The sequence below is a fragment of the Microtus oregoni genome, unplaced genomic scaffold, assembly GCF_018167655.1.
Source record: "Microtus oregoni isolate MIOR12 unplaced genomic scaffold, Mior012 000030F_ref0000283, whole genome shotgun sequence".
NCBI lineage: Eukaryota > Metazoa > Chordata > Mammalia > Rodentia > Cricetidae > Microtus > Microtus oregoni.
In genome coordinates, this window is record NW_024543089.1 from 533,650 (window position 1) to 552,928 (window position 19,279).

Consider the following 19,279-nt stretch of genomic DNA (forward strand, 5'->3'; position numbering starts at 1 on the left):
TAAAATGCGTGTGTAACTGTATGTGGATTAATTTTCTATCAGTTTCATGCCTGCCGTTTATAGATACAGATTCAGAATTTGCATATTATAATCCGCAAACTGAAACCTGATCACTCTACCTGATTTTGAACAACTAGGATCCATCCGTGCACATCACGATTTTGCTTCTTCCCATTACAATGGTAGATTGGGTGGTTGTGATGGCCAGTTCCGGTCCACAAAGCTAAAAATGTTTATTCTCTGGCCCCTTAGAGATAAAATCCCTGTGTAAAATTGACTCTCGCTCACAAATTGCTTCTATTTCTTACTAAAAAGATCCTTTGAATATATGCAGATTATTTCCATGAGTGTTTTTAAAATAATAATTTGCGTTTGAAATCAGGTCTAGTTATATAGCCCAGATGATCCTAAAATCTCTATATATCCTGAGATGGCCCCTAGTTTGGAATCCTACCGCCTCAACCTCTTGAATACTGAGATTATGGTAAACAAGGCAGAAGACTTTTAACTGAAAAGGTTCTTGCTCGTCTATATGTGTGTTTGCTTCAGAAGGATCTGGGCGTGTTCTGTGTACATAGTAGTTGCCCTGGCTCTGATACAGCGGAGTCCTAAACACAGCCCTGACTTTCCTGTAACCTCCCACAGACGAGGCTCCTGTGGAGGCCCTGTACCACGCAACTTACTTGTATCTAAAACAGTACGACTTCAACCTTGGGGTCTTCTGTAGGAGATGGATTCTTTCCTTTGTTTGTTCCCAGTCAAATGACTGTGCCTTGGAGCTCATGATCCCCACCTGGGTCTCTGCCTTCTGGGTGCTTCCGCTTCCTGGTCCTTCTTTAACAGCAGAAGATGAAAGGGGGGAAGCAAGGCAACAGGATGGGTAGCCAGCAAGCCGGCCCCATAGCAGGTCAGAGATAACAGACTCAGACGATGACGGCACTTAACACAGAGCAGTGGGACAATGGGTAAGCCAGACTCCAGCCTTGATCTAAAGTTAGAAGTAACTAAAAATAGGAGCAGTCCGAGTGGCAAAGTTTGGGGTTTGGTGCTAGAGCATCTTTAAGATAGTTAGACTGCGTATTAGTGACCTGGAAAGAGACCCAAGTAGGGAGTCTGAGCATCTCAGGGACTTTGAGGCCCATGCGGTCCTTGGTGCTGTCTGCCCAGCATGTGGACTTGACCAGACCTTCCCGAGAGCCCGGACTGAAAGGTATTAATTCTCTTTCAAGCTTTGGTTATTTCTGAACCCCTTTCTCACATAGAGGCTTGCAAGTAGAAACATCATGGCCTGGTGGTTAAAAATAGGCCCGAGCCAGGTTCTGTGGGACTGCGTTCATTTTGATGTTAGCCTGTGGTCCTGTGAGTCATGATTCGCCACTCTGTGTCCTGTATCCTCACTGTTAGATGGAGAAGAGCACACCCTGCCATCCTGCCGGGTCAGTGTGATGGTTAAGTCGGCTTCTGTCGCAGAGGACAGGGGATGGTCTGACTGTAGCAATCAGTTGTGCTTCCTCGCTGTCCGCTCCTCCACTTCCGCCTGCAGTGGGCAGCGTGTCTAACTCTCGTGTTTCTGAATTTCCCTGTGCTTGCCGTCCCTGGACCTCTTGACAGCTCTTGAGTGGCTCTGGTTCTTGTTGATTGTTTTAGACAACAGTTTAGACTCCTTGAGCAATTTTCACATGTACCCAGAGTTGGAACCACTTTGGCCACCCAACTCCTTCTGTTTGCAGACTTTGTCCTGGGAAAATGGTGGCGTGCAGACATTGCCGATGCCCTTTCAGGATCTGTTCCGTGGAGATTTTGATGTTGGAAATGCATTTTCTGTTTAGTCCTTGATGAAAGAAGGGAGCACGGTGCATGGCTCGCACATTGCCTTCAAAGCCAAGGTCTGGGCAAGGGCAGTCTCCTCCGTATGCTAAGATCCAGGTTTAGTTCATGGCCATTTGCAGTCCATAACTTCCGGCTGGAGTCTTCCTGGCCCCCTTTCATTTGTGTTTCCTAAGCACTTGCTTCTGTGCATAGGAGGAAGGGAGTCAGGACAAACAAACAAACAAACAAACAAAGGTAGTTCCCTCCACGCCTGTTATTCTCGGAGCATCCTTGCTGTAAAGGGGAAGCTACCCTGAGAAATCGGAAACTCTTGTCTGCACGGCCTTTCTGAGGGCTGCTGTTCAGTTCTCATGGGATTTGTTTTGAATGCTGATCTTAGCATTTCAGATCAGGTAATTCTTTGGTGCGAGGGGCCGTTCTCTGCAGTCCTACCAGCGGTCCTAAGATAGTAGTACCTGCTTACCCCCAAACAAAAATGCCCTCAGAGATTGCTGCTGTCCGTCTCCTCCCTCCCCATGACGTCTCCCTGGCCAGGTTTATTAGAAGATGCACGTCTACCTCAGTCAGCGATGCCTCTGAGCGAGCCTGGTGTAGGAAGGCAGGTACAGGCCTGAATATTCTTAGATGCTTCCTAAAGCATGCATCTGTCATGGTTTTTTTTAAAAATGAATCCTAATGATATTCTGCTATTCTCTTTTTAAAAATTTATTTATTTTACTTTATGTGCATTGGTGTAGTGGTCCCTGGAATTGGAGTTACAGACATGTGAGCTGTCATGTGGGTGCTGGGACTTGAACCCTGTCCTCTGGAAGAGCAGTCAGTGCTCTTAACCCTTGAACCATCTCATCAATCTCCACGTCCATCATGTTTTAATATGCTTGTCTGGCATGTCCCTTTCCTGCCCTTTCTACTAAGGGAAAAGAGGAAAACTTAGGTGACATAAGATATAAATCATGACATTCACTAATGAAACAAAGATACCTCTGATAGCAATTATTGCAAACACCCAACTTTTATGCAGATTGTAAGAGTTGTCATTCAAGTGGCATCTAGGGTATCTCTTCAGAAGTCTGAAGTATGTGTTTAGGGCCAGATATAGTGATGCAAACCTGTCATTCCAGCACTTGGGTGACAGGCATGATTGCTGAGAGTGTGAGGTGATACTGAGTAACGTAGCAAGTACTGGACCAGCCAGGCCAGGACTACATAGCAAGACCCTCTTCACACACACACACACACACACACACACACACTTCGCATGTCTCTCTAAGTTCTGTTGTTAGCCAGCCTTACTTCCAGTGACGCCACCTCTCTGCTGCGCTGTCCTGTCCCTAGGTTTCTGCTAGGCTGATTGAAGGGAAGCAGGTGCCCTGTGTTATCTCAGTGAGGAGCCTGCACTCTCACAGTAAAAACTCTGTGCTCTCTAGAGGGGCTGACGCCGCATCTTATTAGAAATAAAATGGATATTTTTGCATTGTGAGCTGGAGTGGCTCTAGCTGATATGGGGTGGCTGACAGCTGGCCAGTGACACATTAGAGACGTTCAGATCAGGCTCAGGTTGGAGAGCCGGAGACCCTTTGATCAGCCTCCAGCACATCTGTCTGCTGCAGAGAGGAAGCTGTGGGCTGCAGCGAGCACAGATGCACCTCCCGCAGGAAGTCGATTCCCTGGCATCTGCTTCACAGGAAAGGCCCCTGTGTGGCCGTGCATGACCACGGCCCCTCAGCACCGAGGAGGACTTGTTTGCACCAGGCAGGGACAGCGCTGGATCTGCCTGGCCAGTAAGTGCAGTGGAGAAATGGAAGGTTGTTTTCTCTGGGGGCTCCACACTTAGGGAACAGGGAGGGGCGGCACGAACGAGCAAGTGAACAGCTCTGTCTTCCTGAAAACAAATCTGGTCCAGTCTTGTAGATTCTCTGAAGCCTCACAGATACCCTGTTTGTTTGTCAATGAGGTTTGCGGCCATGTGTGCCTCATAAGCTGTTGGTGTGCCTTGCTGTCTGTCACTTAGCACATGGCCTGCTTCTGTGGGTCCTGCTGGGGTGTCGGGGATCCAAATGCCTTGTCTTGATTTCCAGTGAGATTTGATGGATGGCATCTGCCATGTCCCGTGTGTGAATAGGGGGTGGGTGTTGCTTTGCAGACGCGGGGGAGCCTTCAGTTTTATGTTTTTAAAAATCATTAGTGTCGGGGTTAGAGAGACGGCTCAACAGTTAAGAACACTCGTTGCTCTTAGGGAAGACCCAGGTTCAATTCCCAGCACCTACATGGTGACTCCCAACTGTAACTCCACTTCTAGGAGATCTGTTACCATCTTCTGGCGTCTTTGGGCCAGGGATATACATGGAGCACGCACATACATGCAGGAAAATACTGACGCACATGAAATAGAAATAAAAGTAATTCTAAAAAATCATTAATGTACTTTATATTTTATTTTCTCAACAAACATAAGATCAATTATGCCAAAATCTGCAATTTTTATGAAATTTCCACAGTATTGTTATTGCTTTTCTCTTTTATGTATTTGTGTACATGTGCACATTGTACATATTTATCATGACATACACGTGGAAGTCAGCGGACCACATGCTTCTCTCCTTGTGCGTCCCCTCTAATTGAACTCAGGTCTGTAGTCTTGGCGGCCTTTACTCGCTGAGCTATCTCTCCTGCCCAAATTTATTTCTTTTTGATACAGGGTCTTGCTCTATCCCAAGGTGGCCTACAACTTACTACATAGCCCGTGCTAGCTTTAAACTTGCCATCCTTCTGCCTCAGCCTTCTGAGTGTGGGAGTTACATGTGTGTACCGCTCAGCCCCCTCACAGTGTGTATTTTGTGGTCTCTGGTTTGCTGCAGCTTTGTTCTGCAGCCGTTTTGGTTTCTAGTTTCCTTGGCTGCTGGTGCCGGTGCCATGTATTACGAAGTGAACATGGGATTCTTTATGGGATTCTTTTCGTAACGAAGCTATGCCGTGACTGAGAAAGGAAACGGAGTCATAGCCCGGCAGCTGAGTCCCATACGAGTGTCTTTAGGGAGGTCCAGTCTTTCCTCGCCCTACCCACCGGTCCATCAGTCACGTTTGCTCCTCATATGAACTCAGATATTAGACAACTTTTTAAAGTTTATTCCTAGGGGCTGGCGAGACGGCTCAGTGCTTAAGGAAGTTGCCACTGAGTCTGACTACCTGAGTTTGATTCCTAGGACCCATGTGGTGAGAGGAGAGAACCATTTCCTGAAAGTTACACACACACACAGACACACACAGTAAAATAATTTTAGTGTTTGAACTAGAATTTGTTTAACTTGAACACATTGCTTGTATTTCTCATTAGACAAGGATTCTTTCCTTTATGTTTAATTGCCACAAGGCCTTAGGAAAGACAAATGAATGTGGTATGATCTAAACAAACGCTACATTGTAACATTGTAAGGTAAACTTTTGTTCGCATTGTGTTGGTCTTAGCTAGTGGTGTGAGGGGTGAATGACTTGCCAAGGTTTTTAGACCATAAAGATGTGACCATGGTATGGAAGCAATTTACAATCCAAAGAGGTGTTCTCACCTGTTCACAGCCCTGGGTTTAGTTTGTAGAAGCTTCTGTTCAATCAGAAGGTTCTGTCCTGAAGGGGCTCTGGCTTCCTCGCTCTCTTGTGGAGCCTCCCCTGAGCCTGCCTGACCGTGTGCTCAGGGCTTCTATTGATTCAACTGTTCCTTGCCCTGGCGCTTTCAGTCCCCCTGAACTCTGTCTTTATTTCTTTCCCTGATTGCTAACAGAGCAGCCTGTGATGGTGGGGGCTGTTTCCTGCTAAGTGGGGGTGAGAATGCCCCCAGACAAGAGGGTTCAAAGGAGTGCACTTTATAGTCAGGATAGTGCTGCTGTAGAAAGTTGTGAAAGTAAGTGTGTGTGTGTGTGTGTGTAAAGCCACGAAATTGAGGGTATCCAGAGAAGGATCTGAGCATGGGAAGGAGGTACGCTTTCTGCTTGGATTCCTGTCCTGGCTGCTGTGCTCTTTCTTCTCAGTATCCCTGAAGTGAGCCGCTGTCACTTCCTCTCTCCTGTTTCCTTTGGTCATTAGCACCTACTCCTGTCCATTTAGTGGTTAATGTTGCAGAACAAACCGCTGCTACACAGCCTCGGTCCTTCTCTTCTCGGTAGCCTGGTGGCTTGGGCTAAGCTCAGCGGATTTGACATCCTACTGTCTTTGCTGCGTGACTGACCCTGTCCTTGCTCACATGTAACTGGGCAGTGGGGACCTCCTTTCCATGAAGCCTCTCATCTTGGAGACTATAGTTTTGTTTGTTTTTTTTTTTTTTTTTTTTTTTTTTGTATTTCGGACAAGCACAGGAACTGTGCAGCCTCCTGGGGCCCTGGCTGGAAATGTGTGTATTTTCACTTACGTTATTTCTGCTAGCCAAAGCAAGCCGTGCGTCAGTCCAGATTTCTGGTGTAGGGTGTAGTCTCAGGGCTGTGCTTCTAGGATGGGAGGGATTGAGCTGGTGGCTTTCGTGAGCATCAGGCCTGTATTGTGCATGTCCCTTTTCTTCTTTCTTATTAGCCGCATTTGTCCTGTATATTTTCTGCCGAGTCTGTTATCCTCCTGGTGCCGGTTTTTGCGATTGGCGTGAATTAGGATCCAGCGTTATCATTTTTCCATGTGGGCCACCCACTGCTCTGGCGACATCTGTCAAATGTTCCGTCTCTTTCCCGACTGCACTGTGTGTCTGCTGAGTGCCACACTTCATCCAGGGCTGGGTCTCTTTTAAACAGTCTGTTCTGAGCTGCATGATGTTACTGTAACTTTAGCTTATGTTTTGCTCTCTGGCAGGGAAAGTACCCCAGTCTTGTTTGTCTTCTCCTTTACTGTCTTTGGTGTAACTGAACTTTTATTAGTTCTAGGAAAAGTGTTGCCGGTGTGGTCTGCTCAAGTGTAGATGCTCTAAGTTAGGGCAGTTTCGGCCTTTGGTAGATGGCTTGCTTGTGTAAAATGCTAATCCTTGGGACTAGGGCTAGAAAATCATTCACAAATCAAGCTTAACAGTTATAAATGTTTGCGTCTTCTGTGTCTTGACTAAGTCTGTTGCATTTAGTCGTTTCTAGAATGTTCCGTGTGCTTGGTTACGTCTGGACTCTTCTCAGTGTGTTCCTCTTACCTGTTTCTTGTGTATATCATCCTGCCTGCTGGGGCTTTGTTTTATGTGTCTTTATTTAAGTTAAGCCTTTAACATGTTTTTTAGAAGATCCATGTGTTCTGACGCATATCTGTGGTCTCACTTATTTTCCCTTCTCTCTCCTGAATTGCATTTTAAATTCTAGTTGCGTCTTACATAGCCTGTCCCTCCTCTTTCACCCTTTGCTCTGCACTTTGGATGCGATTCTGAGCCCAGCAGAAACTACAGTTCCTTTTCCTTCTTCCCCCAGCTTCAGTTTCCCCCACCCCTGCTTTAATAGTATCTTCCAAGCCGGTTTTTGCTTGTTTGTTTGCTTTTGTTTTAAATGCCAAAATGTCTTTTGCAGAGGATGCAGGGTTGTTTTATAGTTTAATCCTAACTTGTATAAATGTCAACATTTTATCTTTCAGTTTGTACACTAGATTTTTTTTTTAGGGTTATGTGTTTATTTTTTTCCCTGAAATACATACTTTAGAGAACTTTTTAGTGAGATACTGGTTTCCAAAAAGTTCTTACTGTGGTCTCTCTCTGGGATAGTCTTTGGTTGTTTATTTGTGGGGCTCCAGGGGCTGAATTTGGAGCCTCACCTGTTTCTAGGCAAGAGCTTGGCTACTATCCCAAAACTTTTGTGTGTTTTTGGATTTACTATTTTGTGTTCATGGGTGTTTAATCTTTTCACCACGTGTGTACATTGTCCTGGGACCATATTACATATAGTTGTGAGCCGCCATGTGGGGATTGAACCTGGTTCCTCTGGAAGAGCAGCCAGTGAGTGCTCTTAACCACGGATCCATTACTCCACGCCCATACCTAAACTTTCTCGTGGTCCTTCCCTGAAATTGCAGTTCATGTGAAGGTTTATTTTCTAGAATAAGGCACTCCTTTTAGATGTCTTCACAATCCTCTTTTTTTTTTACTTTTTTGATTTATATTTTTACCCATCAACTGTTTAATTCTGTGACTACAGCTATTATTATTGTTATTTTTAGAGATTCTATTAATTTGTGTGGTCTTTTTTGAAAGCACCCTTTTGTTTTTGTAAAAAAAAAATAATTTCAGCCTTTTTATTTGACATTTTGTATCAGGTGGCTAGATTTCCTGTGTTCCTCGGTGTCTTCTGCCTTCTTACAGCGACTGTTCTACTATTTGTTTGTTTGTTTGCTTGCTATGGCTGAGCTCAGCCTCATGAATGCCAAGTAAGAGATTTAACACTGGAGTGCATCCCCAGCCCTCTTGGGTTTTGTATTGCTGGGTTATGGCTTCCTGTTTGACTGTGGTCCACCCCTGCACATTCTGTAATGCCCTGGAGATGAAAATCCAGAAAGACCTTGAGGTGCTGTGGTGTCTTGAAGGAGAATGGACCCCACAGGCTCATAGATTTTAATGTTTGGGTTCCAGGTGGTAGGCTGCTGTCACGCTCGCGCGCGCACGCGCACACACACACACACACACACACCATGCTTCACTTGGTGCTGCCATCACCCCAGTGGCTTTTAGCTATGACCGTATTGCTGACCCGCGCTTCCTTCTGCTTCTCTGTGGCAGGGCACAGCCTCGGCAGTGAGCAGGGCAGCAGTGCTGAGATAGGTCTGGAAGAAGGCGAAGGACCGGACCTGGAGTCTTCTGATGACACAGATCACAGCAGCAAGGTGAGAGCGTTTTCATTTTCACATCCCGTGTCCTGCAGGATCACAGCTGACACGCCACCTCTGCAGCTGTATGTGCTCTGGCAGCCTCTCCATGGGATGAAGTGTTTTTGCTTCTGAGATGTTACTAAATAGCTGGATACGAAATCCAAATTACAGTCTTGGTAACAAACCCATATGGGAGAACAGAGGGCAGAAATCACTTGTAATGAATTGAAGGCTTCATTCTTTAATTTCTGCCACGGCTGGAGTTCCCCGTTAATGCCATAATTTCATCCCGTTTCCTCCCTCCATCTTCATTTGTGGAGGATGAAGCATCGTCCCAAATGGCGTAATTAAGGCAGCAGTGCCTTCTTGCCTCTTAGGGGTTCCGCAATGAGCTGCTTTTGAGCAATCTGCTTTCAGCTCTTGTTCATGGTGCACTTTTTTTTTTTTTTTATTAAAGGGAAAGGAAACTTTTTTTTTTTAAAAAAAAAAAAGCAATCATGCTGTTTTTCAGATGAATACTGTGACCAAAACTTTTCTTTTGATACTTTGGTGCAAAACAATGAAGTCGTTGCCTGTAATTCTGCCTGCTCCTGTTCTGCGTTGTCAAGTGTTCCGCTCATCCCGGCGTTTCTGAACCAGCAGTCTTCCAAACCCGTCGCCGGTGTCTAAGGGCTTGTTTCTAGACATGCATTGCCACTGTAGTTATGTTGCTGTTGCTGTAATCAAACCTTTTGACCATAGCCAACTTAGGGGAAGGGCAGGCTTTGCTTCATCGTCTTCTTCAGTTCACAGCTGAAGCAGAAATCATAGAAGAAGGCTGTTTGCTGGCTTATCATCCCTACACCCGACCCCTTGTCCCCCTTTGTCCAGACAGTGTCTGTCTCACAATGTAGACCTGGCCGGCCTTGAAGTCACAGAAATCCCTTTACCTCTATCTCTTGAGTGCTAGGGTTAAAGGTTATACCACCATGCTTGACTTAACTTCTTATACAATCCAGGACAATCTGCCTAGAGATGGCGCCCCACACAGTGGGCAGAGCCCTTCTGTATCTATTAATTTTCAAGACAATACCCCTAGACCCTTGCCCAAGGCCAGTCTGATGTGGGTGCTCCCTTCTCTTCTTACATGACTCTCTTGAGTAATCGCCTAGGTTGACAAGGCTGTTCCACAATCGCCTTGTCAGTGTTGTTCATCCTCCTCTGCCCATTGTTTTCCTTGACACTCTCTGAGCAGATCACACACTGGAAGCCAGAAGATGGTGCTGGATCTCCTGGAACTGGAGTTAGAGGTGGTTGTGCAGTGTTAAACATGGAGCATGGGAAGCAGTCTCTCTGGTCCTCTGTAAGGGCAGTGTACTGCTTTGTTTTTTCATCAGCTTGACATAAGTTCAAGTCGTCCTCAGAGAGGCAATCTCAGTTGAAAAAAATGTCCCCATCAGAGTGGTCTTTGAGTTGTTTTCTAGCTCACTGGAGTGGGTGGTGCCATTCCTGGGCAGGGGGTCCTGGATGGGAATAGAAAGCAGGTTGAGGAAGCCATGGGGAGTAGCCAATAAGGTCTCTGCTTCAGCTCCCGACTTGAATTTCCTGTCCTGACTTCCCTCAGTGATGGATTATGACTTAAAGGTATAAGACAAAGAAACCCTTTTCTCCCCAGGTTGCTTTGCATGGTGTTTCTCACAGCCAGAGAAACCCTGAGAAAGCTAAGAGCTCTTCCTCACTGAGCAGTAGCCCTTGATTCATTACATTTCTCATTTAAGAGATCTGAAAGCCAAAAAAATTCAAGTTGTACTGGCAGATCTTGGTGACCCACTGAGTAATATCCCACTGAGTATTGATAACAAAGTCTTGCTAATTCTGTCTTTGGAGAATATTAGGTACCATTTCATATGCGGTATCTTTATAGCACTCCTGAAAAAGATCTCTGGAATTCTGTTTATAGAGGAGAGTGGGGGTGGGGTTAGGCGCTTGCTGAGAAACACAGACAGCTCCGTGGTATTGAAAGCCAGATGAAAACCCGGTCTGGCCCCGACCTTGTGTTGTTGATGCCTGCATTTAAATTACCTGCAGCCTGGTTGTTGTGTATGATATTAAGTACCAGGCTTCATGAAAGAGGGAACTAATTTATTAGTGGTGCTAAAGGCCAATTAGATACACAGCCATGAGCCATTTAGCCATTTTCCCAATGCTTAATCTTCCTAAAGTGTCTCTTGATTAAGGTTAAGCGCTTTGGTCGCATCTACTATATTGGTTTGCAAATTTATTTTTAAGTTGTATATACTGCTGTAACCTGGAAGGGATGATTAAGGCTTGTCTGAATGCACACATATTCATCAGGTAGAGAAATGCACCTAATAAATTAATAGAAACTGGATGGCAAAGTGACCCAGCAGGTCTAGGAGCCTGTTGCCAAGCTTCACAGCCCAATCTCTATCCCTGGGATCCACATGGTGGGAGGGGCTATCTGAATCCTGCAGATCGTCCTCCGGCCACACATGAGCCATGGATGCCCCGTACCCAGACATGCCTACCCCCAGAAGAATAATGAAGTGAGTGGTTAGATTTTCTTTCTTTCTTCCTTCCTTCCTTTCTTTCTTTCTTTCTTTCTTTCTTTCTTTCTTTCTTGTTGGTTTGTTTCTAAAGACAGGGTCTTGTTATATAGCCCCGGCCACTATGTTGGCTACACTAGCGTCAAGCTCACAAAGATCATCTGCCAGCCTCAGCTTCCCGAGTGCTAAGATTAAAGGTGTGCACCACCGTGTCCTGCTGTATTATCAGTTTTTATTCTGGTGAGAAATATGAAGCCAGGGACCCTATGATTTTTTTTTTTTTTGGTGTGGGTTGTTGTTGTTGTTGGTGGTGGTGTGTGTGTGTGTGTGTGTGTGTGTGTGTGTGTGTGTGATTTAGCTATACATGGCCTTTTGGAGCTGAGCAAGTGGATAATTGTGAGCTTGCTGTTCACTGGAGATGATTCGAGCACATCACCATGATGGCTGAGGTTGTCAAAAGGCAGGGGAGTCTAGCCACCTCTCCCTTTGTCAGCGCCTCTTTCCTCTGGTGACAAGGTGACAACCTTAGGTCTCCTCACCCTTGGAGTCATTTCTCTGTGCAGCTTCTTGTGGAATGAAACGTGAGTTAACTGAGGCCAGAGGAGCCCGGGGTCCTGCATTCCAGGCCCCCCTGGTGGCTCCGACTTTGTTTTCCGGTTAGAAAGTGTATTAGAATCATCAATGCCTGTGCATTCCTGGCAGCTTCTAGTTTTGTTTTCGTGCATGCTAGAACTGCTTGGGAAAGTATCTGTTTTTTGCAATGAAGTATTAGTGTAAAGTGTGTCAGGGCGCACAGTTGAAAGAGCAGGTTTGTGTGGTGGGGATTCCTTTGCCTCAGTGAGGGGAGCTGTCAAGTTGTCCTACTTGGGCACTTTAATATTCCTGTGCCATTCGAGATGCTGGCCAATCAGCTGGTCCCACTGGCTGCAGGGCAGGGCCACCCGCAGCCCGGGGAGGCACTCTGTGCTTTGTTTTCCACTGGCTTTGGCTCTCTCTTTGTGGGACTTTTATTGTTGAGCCAGGTAAAATCAAAGCATGAGTTCTTCTCTGAGATACAGCCTTTGACAGCCTCCTGGAGCGCCAGTGGGGAAGCAGGTGCCTCTCTGGGGCTTGTGGCCGCCCTCAGCTCTGTACTGAGATGTGTGTGGTCCCAGGTCGGCACTGGAGAGCCAGCATGGGCTATCCTGGGGAGAGGAAGCTCTCTGCAAGCTGGACGGTGGCTGGGGCTTTTTGAGTATTTGAGGAAACTTGGGTTTCCTTGCTGAACACATGAAGTGCTAGGAGGAATTACCATGAGCCTGTGTCCCTGAGGATGTCGGCACTGTGGAAAATCAGGCGCAAACCCAGGATGGAGAACGACAGAGCTGGTGGCTCTCTCTACAGCACCCTTCATCTGGTGAGCGCTTCACTCTTTCTGGTGCACAACTAGTGATGCCTATGTTTGTCCCACATCTTTCTGTTTCACCCCCCTTTCTTTCTGGGTGCCCTTGTTAACAAAGAATATATATTGCAGCAGTTTTTGAGGATGCGATCATCAGTTAGTGTGCAGTTGAGTTTGTGTTGGGTGTTTATTTTTCTCTTTCAGATTTAGGTGGTAGGAAGCTTTGTTGTTGTTGTTTTTTTAAATCTTTTTTAACTATCACTGACAACCCCCCCCCTTTTGGCTATTGATATTTTGGATATATTTTATGTCCAGTGCACTATGTCCCTCCCACCCCACCCCTGACCAGGGACTAGGAAAGCAGCTGGGATTGTGTTTTGCTCCTTTGGGTGCTTTGGGTCTTATTTCTGCTGACTTGCAGTAGGTAAAGAAGGTTGACAAATGAACAGTCTAGCATGAGCTGACCTACTTCCCTAGACCAGCCCCTGTAGTAAACGATAATGCTCTAAAAAGAACCTGCAGTAGTGAGCTCATGGCAAGAAACAGTTGAACAAAATCAAACCGAGCCTTTCGGTGCTGGCGCTAATACCCGCATCTGTCCACGGCTGAGAGGCAGTGTCTTTTAATGAAACGAACGTATCGGTGGCTATGCCTGGTGTTTCTTGTTGTCAGAAGAGACCCCAGAGCTGGTGGAGAATTGAAGGGAGTATGGATGAGGATGACTGTAATGCCCTCTGAGACTCTGAAATGTGCTCTGCTCCACCATCCCTCAAGAAAAGTTTAAATAAAGGCTGTAAGGTTTTGAGGCCACTCCTCCCTTTAAATCCGTGGGAAGTGTTAAGTCGGTCAGAGTCAAAGAACAGTTTTGGAAGTCGCTCATCTGGAGGCAGACATTGCCTTTGGTGGTTGCATAACAGGAAGGCTGAGCAGCTGGGTCGCTCCAGCAGGTAGTGTGTCCTTAAGAGTCTGACACCCCCCCCCCCCCCCGCTCCCCCTTTGTACTTTTCATCCTGCACAGGGGGAAAGGATGTCATAACCACCGAGCCTCCTGCTGGCCATGGCAGAGTGGCCCATGCCCTCCTTTGTTGTCCTGCCTTCTCTGTGTTGGCTGAATCGGTTGTTCCTGGGGTGCCTCTGCCCGCTTCAGCGCTTCCAGGCTCCCCAGTGCCTGCGAGTGCTGCTCTTTCTCTGGTGATAGTCCTCAAGGGGAGAGATGCACTCCCTGATGCAAGTACCTAGGCTGTCTTCCTCCTGCTCCAGAGCTTTCATGTAGGAGCTTGCGGGAAGCCTCCCACCCAGGGCGTGTGTGAATGGTGGGTGCTAGGTGTGTGAACGGTGGTGAGAGGTGAGTGTGACTCACCTGACAGCCAGCTGTGGCATGGTCAGGGTGTTTTCTCTCCATGCTCTGCCATTGCAGGTACCACGGACAGGGGCCATACTTGACAATGGCCTACTTAGAAGTTTGACCACTGTGGAATGCGGTGGACAGAGCTGGAGATTGAGCTGGGCAACAATACATGAATTCAATAGCTTAGAGACATTCCAAGGGAGCCCTGCATTTCTTAGTTCCTTTAGAGGATATTTTGGAAGGAGTATTTTAGGCAAACAAATCTCTCAAGCTTTATGGCCTCTTTTAAATTCTCTCCAAACAGAAACACCACTCTTGATGTCTACACGTGTTAAAACTTATTAATGCTGTGAAACCGTTTATTCTTTCTCAAGTAGCATGTATTGGCTGGGGGGAGGGGGAAGGCATCAGTTTGGAGTCAGTGCCGGGAGCAGAGTGTTGGGAAGGACATTGTTTAGCTTCAGGGGTAAATGGAAGGGGTGGTTGAGGCTGAGCCCTCCAAAGGGAGCCCCATGGAGCTTTTCAGTAGCCCCCCAAGAAACTAAGGGGGCAGGGCACTGTTGTCAACTCACTCTGTCTTCTCCCTGTAAGATTCTCTCCAGAAGGGCCCTTTATAGTTTCCCTTATCTGTAGGGGAAATACCTTGAGACCCTCAGTGGATACCAGAAGCCATGCCTAGGTGGATAGTACCAATTCCTACGTGTACTGAGTTATTTTCTTATGCATATGTGTCTTTGATAAAGTTTAATGTTAAGTAAATAGTAAGAGATTAATAGCAACTAATAAATAGAGAAACTGCATATAACCCTGTAAGAATGTAAGAACATAACATAAAGTACTTCAATAAAGGTTTTGTAGACAGGGTTTCCCCTGAAAGAGCCAAAATAAAGTTTTTGCATTTTCTGATGATAACTCAGAAAGTGAATGACCCCAAAGATAAAGTTGGATGACTACACTTCCTATGGGGTGTGTGTGTGTGTGTGTGTGTGTGTGTGTGTGTGAATTTAGGACTTGATTTGGGGTACTAGCAGAAGAAAGGAGAACACCTCAGGGTGGGCAGGCACCCAGGGAGTCCGCTGGGCTTCGAGAGCCAGAGCAACACCACTCTCACTAGGGAGCCACTTGGCAGAGACCAAGGCAGCTCCCCGTTCAGTCTTGAAAATAGCTATCTTTAGGTACTGATGATATCACAGAGGAGCCAAGAACCTAGGAACCCCGGTCCATACCTTCTATATTTAACCAAACTGCAGTGACCCCTCCAGTGTGGTGGGCCATGGCTTTTGCGACGCCCTGCTTCTCCTGTAAGTCAGGGCCTCTCACGCGGTTTGTCGTTTGTGGAGCTGAGGGTTTTGCTTGCACCGATATGCAAGGTCCCATGGCTAATCATCTCAAGAGGGTATCCTGCCAGCAATTGGAACTTGGTAATGGCTGTGTTTGTCATGGGAATTGTGTATGAGGGACGGTCAGCAGTGGTCACAGATGGAATTGTTACAGAAGCATCCATTGTGTAAGCAAAGGTGCCAGGACCACACTTGTTTGTTAGGTTCCTTGACCAGGCAGCAAATTACAGCAGCCCAGGGAAGTGTGTGAAGGGATGGGGATGGGGCACTGGTTGTCAGCTCTTCTGCCTGGGAGGCTTTGTCCAGAAGGGCGTTTTTATCTCCCCGTGATAACCGCATTAGAAAACGTTGCTTGTCTTAGTTATCATTCGATCTTTAAAAGGAGACATGAACATTTTGTTAAAATGGATATATTTGTTCCCTTGTTCCTATTGTTATGGCAAAGCCCAGTTTGACTCTATCAAGATGACCCCAAGTTAGTGAAGTGGCATATAACTAGTTCCTTTGTTTCTGCACAAACAGGCCATGATGCAAAGCAGGTATTTTCTCTTACTGAGGTAAAACTCAGAGTATACAGTTCAGCCCATCTGGGTGAGTTTTCTATACCCCTGTGAAGATTCTTTGCGGGGATATTATGCATCCAAAACCCAGTTTCCTGGAGGATCCTGACTAGTACTTATGACAGGCAGCATGCATGCTGGCAGTTACTGCAGTTAGCAGCAGCCAGAAATAAGTCATGGCAATTATAAGAGAAGCAGAACGATAGCCGTGTGACTCCCAATCCAGACTCTGGGATTTCCTGCCCTGTGCTGTCCCTAATGTGTCTTTTTGAGAAACTGTCTGTGTTCTCTTTTGTATATGCAAATCACCCTTCACTGTATTTAAAGCCTGTCTTGTGGAATATTCTAGGTCCTAGCTTTTCTGCCTTGCAGCTCTGTAGACCAGCTATTTTGTTTTTGTTTTTGTATTGTTTTTCGAGACAGGGGTTCTCTGTAGCTTTGGTGCCTGTCCTGGAACTAGCTCTTGTAGTCCAGGCTGGCCTTGAAGTCACAGAGATCCGCCTGCTGCATCTGCCTCCCCAGTGCTGGGATTAAAGGTGTGCGCCTTCACTGCCAGGTATAGGAGTAATTCTTTATCAGCGCAGTCATCACCCTGAAAGAGGCATTTCTGTGTTTAGGACTGAAATAGACAATAGAAGGGCTGAATAGAAGTAGAATGTAGAAGGTATCCACCCCACATTACTGCTGTGCATTCGACAGGCAAACCAGGTTTCCTTACTCCAAAACAATGCCTGGGACAATCGGGCAGGTTTGGGAGTCGTGAGTTCAGGGCTATCTAGTGAGGCCTTGTCTTTACTGATAACCCCAAGCCAAATGCCAGTCCCTTTGCATTCCAGCGTGGACTCTGACTGGAAGGATCTGAGCTGTGGAATTGGGAAGTCTAGGCCATCCAGGGCTTTGCTGAGGTCAGCCACTGAGCCCATGGGTTTTCAGCAGCTCGACCTTCAGACAGCATCATTCCAAAGGGTGGAACAACTGTAGCTTCCTAAACTTGAGCATCGTTGCAGCCTTCCCCCCAATCATGTCCTCCCGAGGCAGTAGAGACTGAGGTCCACAGTGGCCTGTTTCAGGCTCAACTGCCTTCTGCTCAAAGGGCAGCGGAGAAGATAGAACCAGCAGAACTTACCAAAGATACAGCCATCTGCTAAATGTGAGCCATTTAATGCCACAGACAGACATTGTCTTCCAGCATGCTGAGTAAGTGTCCAAACCCGAATCCGGTAGCTGAGTAAATTGTTCTCTGTGTTGCAGGTCTTTGGCTCCCTGCTTCTCATGGAATGGCTCAAACATAGCCTTTAGAGCCAGGGATGCCACTTGGTGACAGGGCACTTGCTGAGGCAAATCTGAGCCTAGGTTTCGTTTCATTCCGAGTAACATCTCCCCTCCCGCCTCCCAGCACTCCCCAGAATCACATGCTCTGAAATGTGCTTGGATAGTTCTTATTCCAGGTCTGCTGTTGCTACTTCCTAGCTGTGTGACCTTGGATGAGTTATTTAACCTCTCTGGGCCTCCTTTGTTTCAACTGTTCAGTGGGAGTTGTCATAGCCCTTCTCACACGTGTGAGTAGTGTGTGAGTGTCAGATACCCCGGACTAGCGAGCGAGCCTCATGGGGCGTGATCACTCGCACACCCTTGTTCATTATTGTGGTTGTCAGCACTCAAGGAACTCAAGTGTGGAACAGTTTGGGACACGAGAGGTATTCGTATGTGACCATTCATTGAGCTGGAAATTGCCTTGAGGAGGGCTGGGTGCCAACAAGGCTCCCGGCTGAGACGTGACCCCTCTGCTTTGCCTTATCCTCCTGTGCCCCACAGAGCACAGAACAGGTCGCTGCGTTCTGCCGGAGCCTGCACGAGATGAACCCCTCTGACTCGAGCCCGTCTCCTCAGGACGCCACGGGCCCTCAGCTGACGACCACACGGCAGCTGTCGGATGCCGATAAACTGCGCAAGGTCATCTGCGAGCTGCTGGAGACTGAGCGCACCTACGTGAAGGTGCGTGCGTGCGTCCGCCCCTGCAGCAGCGTGCGTCTGCCTCCCCAGCCTGGGGTGTAACCACCTTTCCTTCCCAAAGAGAGTGGGGGCTCCCTGTCTTAGTTAGGGCTTCTGTGGCCGCAAGGGGACGCCACGACCACGGCAGCTCTCGTAAAGGAAAACCGTTAATTGAGAGTGGCCTAAGTTTCCGAGTCCCTTGTCATCATGGTGTGACATGGCAGCAGGCAGACGTGGTCCTAGAGAAGGGTAACAGGAAGTAGACGGAGTGTCACACTGAGTGAAGCTCCGACAAAGGAGACCTCAAAGCCCGCCTCCACGGTGATACACTTCCTCCAGCAAGATCACACCTACTCCAACAAGGCCACACCTCCTAATAACACACAAATATTGAGATCTTAATCTCTCTTCTGGAACTAGTATATTGATTAACATTGATAAATATAAATTCTTAGTTGTTTTATATATTTATGTAATTGATAGTGAATATTAAATCATTTTTCTGGCTTTTCAGAATGTATTATAAGCTATTTCTAAATCTGAATTTAGGACCTGGTGAGCTAGCTCAGTGGATATGAGGACTTGCTGTGCAGGCATGGGGGACCCGAGTTCAAATCCTGACAACCATCCTGGCTGTACATGTCTGTAACAGCATCTCAGGGGGCAGAGAAAGGTAGATCCCAGGAGTGTGCTGGCTGGCCTAGCTCAAAACCTGGTGGGGCCCAGGTTCCGTGAGAGACCCTCTCCCGAGGGAGTTAGGTGGCAACTGATTGAATTGAACACCTGGCACCTCTTTCTGACTTCTCCAGGCGTGTACATGGTATTTGTTTAACACACACACACACACACACACACACACACTATTCTCACATGCACGCACACTTCTCAGTCACACATATTCATTCGCTCATTTATACACTCACATACTCACACTTGCCCACTCACCATCCACGTACACACACGCCCATGTACTTGCACACCTACACGCTTACACACCTACACACTCAGATACTCACACGCCTCTCTCAGCCACCCACTCTGGACAATTATGAGTTACTTATAGGATCTGACCTGATCTAATAACACATAATAAGTCACATGGTTTCTCTCAGGTCATGCTGACCGGGCACGGTGGGTAAAGTGAGCACACAGCTCTGAGTGGTCAGGGTTCCCAGACAGAGCGACATTGAAATTCAGGACTTACACAATAAACAGGTAGTTGGCTGGACCTCGAGTCCCGCATCACAAACCAAGGCCAGAAGTATGTGCAGAAAATCTGTTACTAGAGAGAGTTATGTCTTAATGTTATCACCCTGGCTGGTTCAGCAGACACCTGGGAACTTGCCCTTGTGTGTATTTTACAGGGGCAACTAGTCCATTTTGAATCTGCTCTGAAGTCTAAAATCAGCTAAATGTGTAAAATTAAAACTAAGAATATTGCTATTTTCCTGTGTCAGTCTAATATGAAAAATACCCTA

The 19,279-nt window shown here is 46.9% G+C and overlaps 1 protein-coding gene across 6 annotated transcripts in view; it reads left to right on the forward strand.

Annotated features, from left to right (window-relative positions):
* Positions 1–19,279, forward strand: part of Tiam1 (TIAM Rac1 associated GEF 1) — a 351,773-nt gene that overhangs the window by 304,409 nt on the left and 28,085 nt on the right. For 5 of the 6 annotated variants that reach the window (XM_041678508.1, XM_041678510.1, XM_041678509.1 and 2 more), the window contains 2 exons: positions 8,546–8,649; positions 17,625–17,804. In XM_041678508.1, the coding sequence (XP_041534442.1) occupies positions 8,546–8,649; positions 17,625–17,804 (284 nt within the window). Of the gene's footprint in view, positions 1–8,545; positions 8,650–12,188; positions 12,577–17,624; positions 17,805–19,279 lie in introns of those variants that run through there. The other variant, XM_041678513.1, reaches the window with a different exon arrangement.